At 47.7% G+C, this 6546-nt stretch overlaps 1 protein-coding gene across 1 annotated transcript; it reads left to right on the forward strand.

The window, feature by feature from the left end:
• Positions 1 to 3534: 3534 nt before the first annotated feature.
• On the forward strand, positions 3535 to 6337 carry LOC126015827 (apolipoprotein A-IV-like). Its single transcript, XM_049778407.1, has 3 exons — positions 3535 to 3583; positions 3807 to 3954; positions 5338 to 6337. The coding sequence occupies exons 1-3, from the start codon at positions 3535 to 3537 to the stop codon at positions 6335 to 6337; spliced, it is 1197 nt and encodes a 398-aa protein (XP_049634364.1).
• Positions 6338 to 6546: the final 209 nt, after the last annotated feature.

Raw genomic sequence — 6546 nt, forward strand, 5'->3', positions numbered from 1 at the left:
ACTACGGTTGTGTACTACATCACCTGAAAGCAATCCTCTACCAGAAAAGACCCTACCACTGCTCTGGCATAGACCTACTCAACAGAGATTTCCCTTAACACCCAAAAACTTAACAACAACAACCTGCTTTCAGGACCAAGCTCTCTGCATCACCCTCTAATTGTGAGGTGAAACTATAGGACACTTCACATTATCCTGACTTTGAAGTAGGATATGGAAATATTCCAGGATCCTTAGCTACAGAAACCTGACAGCAACAACAGTGACTGTGTGAAAAATAAAGTGTATTGGCGCTACAGATAATGACTTGAGTTGGACAACTTAGTATTCCTGGAGCCTAGAGTTGGTCTTATGCCAGAAAACTTCAGGGGTAAGGTCTCCTTCCTTGTATTTAGGCCAAGGCTTTTCCTTTCCATGTCCCCTATATTTTGCTGGGCCTATGTAAACAATTGCCACTCTAACTCCATATTTACTGTGCTCCTTTGACTCATCCTTAATGAAATAACATTATGATCAACTGTGTCAACAATACTATAGCCTTAATGTTAAATTTTGTGGCTTTAGATTGCTTTGTGTACTGCTAAGAAATGTTATAATGTATTACAATCCGGGGACTTGAGGGACAAAGTAATTGTGCATGTGTTTTGTTTTATTTTTCTTAATGTTTTTTTGGCTGAAAATTAAAAATTAAGGTGTTAGCAAGGGGATTTCTTTTGAGAATTCTGTTTATGGGTGATTGTCTTCCCACTGTAACTTCACCTTGCCCTCTTTCTTTGCATCTTTGTCTTCATAAAATAAAAAAAAGAACATTTATACAGAATATACATTTTGACAACAGGCTACTACCTGTAAAATACACAATAAAACATTATGCAATTGGAAACATTAATTATGGAAAACTATAAACACATTTAAACCAGCAAGAAAATGACTGACGCAACTAGGATAGAAATAAGCTAAAACTGGGGCTGGCGAGGTGGCGCTAGAGGTAAGCGCTAGCCAAGGAAGGACCGCAGTTCGATCCCCCGGCGTCCCATATGCCCAAGCCAGGGGAAATTTTTGAGCGCTTAGCCAGGGGTAACCCCTGAGCATCAAATGGGTATGGCCTGCAAAACCAAAAAGAAAAAAAAAAAAAGAAAGAAGCTGAAACAGTTAAAATACAAGGAGGTTATTTAAAAAAATCAACTTCTCAGTTGGGCTTTGCTGTTTTCTCCCATTTTTTTAAATCCCATCACCAATCTGTCCACACGTGAATAAACTGTGGGCTTCTCCCAGGCCGTGTGGCTTTAGTTCCATGGAATCCCAGGCCGTGTGGCTTTAGTTCCATGGAATCCCAGGCCGAGCAGGCTGGCGGGAGTGACGTGGGCCTTTCCACTTGCCTGGTCCGGAGCCTCTCCACAGCTGCAGCCTGTCAGCTCTCTGCCCTGCCCGGTCACTGTGCCCCTTTTGCCTGCTAGCAGATAGGGAACAGTCGGGTGCTTCTTTCTGATTGCTGCCACCACTGACAATACTCGGACAGTTCTCTGACACTGCAGCCATGCAGAATCTAAAGCACAGTGTTCTAAACTGAAAGTCCATTAGTTCCAAAGGCCAAAATCTTGTTGGGGCTGAAGTTCATCATCAAAAATAAGTCCTTTCAGTGAAGCCATTTCTTCCTGTTCCTTTCCCAATTAGTGGTCTCCCTGAGGAGGCCGAGTTCTTTGGAAAAAGGTCTTTTTGCAGAAAAGTCACAGTCCTGGGCCTCGGATGGGGGTGCTCCAGGATTGCTCCCCTCCTTCACTGGCTCTTCTGACCACAGCAGGGGTCTCTGCCATGTTTCAGAAAAGGCAACACTTGAGCCCAGGCTTTTGGGCTCACTCCAGCTGAATAGAGCCAAAATCAAACACAAGAATAAGAATCTCATCATCATCTCTGTCTTCTTTGGTCCAGGGTTCAAATCAATGGTCGAGCGCGAGTTTGTTGAAATGCATATTAATTTTAGAGTCCTGAATGGTTGTGGATGATAATGGGTGGATGGTGAGGCCTTTTTCTGCTGGCCCAGGGCCACACGTCTGCAACCGCTCCTGCCAGTGGGTCTGCGTGTTCAGGGTGGCAGCGAGGAAATGCTACAGGCAGTCAGGTTTCAGGAGACATGAAGCTTTAATAATAATAGGCCAATATGTGTGATTTCTCAACTAACCTTTTAAGTAGGCTCCATAAGCCGCCCTGAACTTAAACCAGTCCCTGATAACTCTCCGTCCTGCCAACCTCTCTAGCTGCTTCCTCCTGAATCTCTCTCAATCCCCTTTACACCCCCGAAGCAATCCTTTTGTTACCTTCCAAAGACCCCTCCCAGAAACGGGCTGGTCTTACAGTCAGGTAAAATTACACAGGAAGATGGTCAAAGCTGGTGTGACTTCGACACAGTAGAATTGACCCACACTCTCTTCCTGAGATGGCCATTTTTTGCTGCTCATTTAGTAAACCTATGCTACTTGGAGCCTTAGTGTTGCTCTCTCATCTCTCAGGCTTCCTTTTTTCCTGCCTGACTCACTGCTTAGGGATCACTACAAGGATTGCTCAGAAAAACAGAGGGAAAGTCAGGGATTGAACTCAGAGCAGCTGAATGTAAGATAAACATCTAACTTTCTGTACAGCCAGCCATCTTGCTTTTCTCATGGAGATATGGACTCAAGTGGGGTCCAGTGGAGCCTTGAGTCAGAGGTAGATGAAAAAGGATCTTGAAAGTCAGTGATCATAGGACTCTCAAGCCAGAGCTTTGCCACCTCCCTTTTTGGGCTCCCCTGGACCTTGAACTCCCAGCCCCCAATATAATTTGTGGGTCTTGCATCTAGTATCTGGCCTCTGAGGCTGGGTGGGTGGATGTTAGGGTGAGAGCCCATGGGGAACAGAGACAGGAACTATGAACTTTGCCTCTGCTTCACTCCTGGCAGGAACACAGTGGGGGTGTCAGTGGGAGCTCTGAGAGTTCCCTGCATAGTTCCATCACTGATGTGGTGTAAGTAAAGCTCAGAAGCTCTTTTCTGACTGTCTGCTCTCAGCTACCATGTGGTTTTGGATCACACATTCTGAGAAGTGACCCCTTTTATGACATAAACCAATGATGTCATAAAAAAACAATTTCAATTTTTCAGAGCAGGACTAAGGATCCCATAGCAACTCTGAGGGCACAGGAGGGTGGGTGGCAGGGCCCTGCTGCCTTCCAGAGAGACAGGACCTGTGCTATCCAGAAAGGGAAGATGGGACATTGGGGAAGTTTTGGAGAAGAGGGACATGGTGACAAAGCTTTGCCAGGCAGGCGTGGGGATGAACAGAACTTGACTTTCTGTTAGTGATGGTTTTGGGTCACCAGGAATGCATGTTACAGCAGGCAGTCACTAGGAAGGAGACAGAAGGGCAGTTGGTGGGCATGTCAATGCGGGGGGGGGGGCGGCTCTGTAGCCTGCAGCTACCTCAATTGCATTGTCTGCATTTTACAGGACCTTGAAAGGTGCTGTATCATAGCAGCAGGAGGCTTGGCCGGAGCAGCCCAGGATGATCCTGAAGGCTGTGATCATGTCCCTGGCCCTGGTGGCTGGCAGCAGTGAGTAGAGAACCTTCAGGTGGGGCCACTCTGGCTGAGTGTGGGAAGAATCGAAACACACCTCAGGCCAAAGCTGGAGGGAGGGGCTGCCCCGTGTCTTTCATAATCACAATACAGTGTCAGGTTTGTGGCACGGATGGGTATGGTTGCACAAACTCCAGGGAGGAAAGTGGGTCTAATGCTCACCTCATCCAGCCCCATCTCACCCACTGTGCTGTGGCAGGTGCCCTGCATGAGATAAAAGATGACGATCTCGACACTGTGGTTAGTGCTGATGAAGTTGCCACCGTGGTGTGGGACTATTTCAGCCAGCAGAACTGCGATGCCAATGACTCTGTGAACCAGATAGCTGAACTGACCCAGAAGCTCAAGTAAGTGGGAAGCAATTTTTAGGGGACTATAAAAGGTGTTAACATTGGCCAAAGTCAGAACCCAACCAACTCATCTGGGAACTCTGAACACCCCAAGGGGGACTGTCTATGCCAATAGGGGTACAGGCTGTCTCAGGCAACTGTTTTTGACCTGTGGGACACAAAGCCACAGGGAAATCCCCAGGCTCTGAGGTGGGGTGAGGACAGATAAACTGAGCTATGTTGGAGAAGGACAGGCCAGAGTGAAATCAGGGCACACAAAGGAGGGGACACTGCTGAAGGCTCAGAGAGGGAGAACATCGGTGAAGAAACCAGTGACAGACTGCCAGGGGAGGGACAGAATGTGACTTTCTATTATTGACATTTTCCCATGTCACAGTGCACCTACCAGGGGTCTCAAACTCAATTTACCTGGGGGCCGCAGGAGGCAAAGTCGGGGTGATCCTTGAGTGCAAAGTCAGTAGTAAGCCTTGAACATTGGGGTGTGTGACCCAAACAACTAAAACGAAAAAAGATTTCTCTAGGGCAGGGCCAAAAAACAGCAAACGGCCTGCGGGCCTCGAGTTTGAAACCCCCGAGATATGCCTCAGAGATCACTCTTGTCCCTTGCATATCACATTTAGGGGTGACTGTGATTTTGACAGGGGGTAGTGGGCCAGTGAGAAATCTAAGGTGCTCACTTAGCCATTACACTTTTCTCACACATCCTGGACTCCCATGGGAGCACCAAGGGGGAGTCAGGAGGACACAGGACCCCTACACACACACTGACATCAGCAGTTGGGTGTGACAGATAAAGTCCTGGAGAGAGGCACAGCTCAGGGTATGAGTGTATGTGCCTTGAATGCCCAGCCTCCTGTTTGAACCCTGGCACTGAGTTGGAGGATCAGGGAGACCCTAAAGGGGGAAAAGCAGGAGTGTTCCCAGACTTCGGAGAACTGATTTATAGTCCTCCACTCCACCCCCCAAATAGATAGTGCAGGAGTAAGTAATGCTCTGAGATCCTGAGGTAGTAGAAATACTATAGATAGAAGACTGTGAGATTCCAGAGCAGGAGAGATCATACAGGGATAGGACTCTGAAATCCCAGAACAGGAGAGATACTCTACTGGTAAGACTCTGATCCTGGGGTAGGAGAGGTAGTACAGTGTACCGTTCTTGCCTGGCACACTGCCAACCACAATTTATCTCTGGCATCACACAATACCCTGCTTATTGCCGTGAGTGATCCATGAGCACAAAATCAGGGTTAATCCCTGAACACAACCAATGTACCCACACTCCCATGAGCACCCCACCTCCCAAAAGGAGGTCCTGCCCAAAAGGAGGTCCTGCCACATATCCTCAAGTATAACTTGGGCATCCTGTGCCCTTCCTCCATAGAGCCCTCTTCCAGGAAAGCATCGTTGCAGTAGTCTATAACCAGTCTTTTCCCGAAGAGATAGAGAACGATCTAGTGCCCTTTGCCATAGACCTGCACAAGCTCTTCCCCAAGGACTTAAAGAGAAAAAAGGATGAGATCCAGAAGGAGTTGAAAGACTTGCAAGCTGACATGAAGTCCCACTCCCAAGAAGTGAAAGAGAAGATGAAAGAGAACGTGCACCTAATGCAGAAGCAGTTGGAGCCCTACTCGAATGTGCTCAAAGACTGTGTTGACAGCATGAGTGATTTAAATGCTCAGATAATAAAAATCAAAAAGGAGTTGGAGAAGGGGCTGAGTGACGATACAGACGGCCTGACGGCCTTGATGTCTTCATTGCCCAACAAGATCAAGAAGCACATCACCAAGTACCTGTTTGAATTGCAGTCGATCCTGATGGCACTTGAGTACGAAATAAAGAAGACAATCAGCCAGTCCATGATGGAGCTGAGGCGTAGCCTGATCCCTTTTGTAAAGGATACGCAGAAACTCGAAGACCAGCTGGAGGGCCTCTCCTTCCAGTTAAAGAAGGAAGTACTGCAGCTGATGGCCAACCTCTCTGCCAGGATCCAGGAAGTATGGAAGCAGCTGGATCCCCTGCCTGAGGCCATGTTGAAAGACACCACCAATGAGCTGACAAAGTCTTTGACTGAACTAAACAGTCTAGTAGTCAAGCAGGCTGAAGAATTTCAGCACAAGGTATCACCTTATATTGGGACATTCAATAAAGTGATGGTGCAGAAAGTAGAAGAATTTGGGCAGAAGCTGGCCCCACATGCAAGCTACATGGACGATCACTTGATCTTCCTGGAGAAGGACCTGAAGGACAAAGTCATGTCCTTCTTCCACAGCCTCAAGGAGAATCCAGATTTGGGCCTATCCCTGAAGATAGGGAAAGCACCAACACCTAACCCTTATGGTGCAGGCACAGAATCCCACCCTTTAGAGCAGAGCTCCACTTAATTAGGGTAGCCCTCCACATCTTTGGTCCAGAATTCCATCCCTTTTGGGGATGGGACAGAACTCTGTCTCTTTGGTCCAGACCTCCACCCCTTAATAAGCTGTGCTGTCCCTGGTTCCCATGTTCCTCCCATGCTAGCATCTCATCCCCTGCTCTGCCATTTTCAGCCTGTCCACACCCCAAGCATTTTTCTGTTTAGCTTGAGGAGACT

The sequence above is a fragment of the Suncus etruscus genome, chromosome 8, assembly GCF_024139225.1.
Source record: "Suncus etruscus isolate mSunEtr1 chromosome 8, mSunEtr1.pri.cur, whole genome shotgun sequence".
Lineage (NCBI taxonomy): Eukaryota > Metazoa > Chordata > Mammalia > Eulipotyphla > Soricidae > Suncus > Suncus etruscus.

Bases quoted from the DNA above. Each gene is read 5' to 3' on its own strand.
- LOC126015827 (XM_049778407.1), top strand. From the start codon at position 3,535: ATGATCCTGAAGGCTGTGATCATGTCCCTGGCCCTGGTGGCTGGCAGC. The intron at 3,584-3,806 runs GTGAGTAGAGAA...GTGCTGTGGCAG, and splicing joins GGCCCTGGTGGCTGGCAGCA to GTGCCCTGCATGAGATAAAA. The intron at 3,955-5,337 runs GTAAGTGGGAAG...CTTCCTCCATAG, and splicing joins GAACTGACCCAGAAGCTCAA to AGCCCTCTTCCAGGAAAGCA.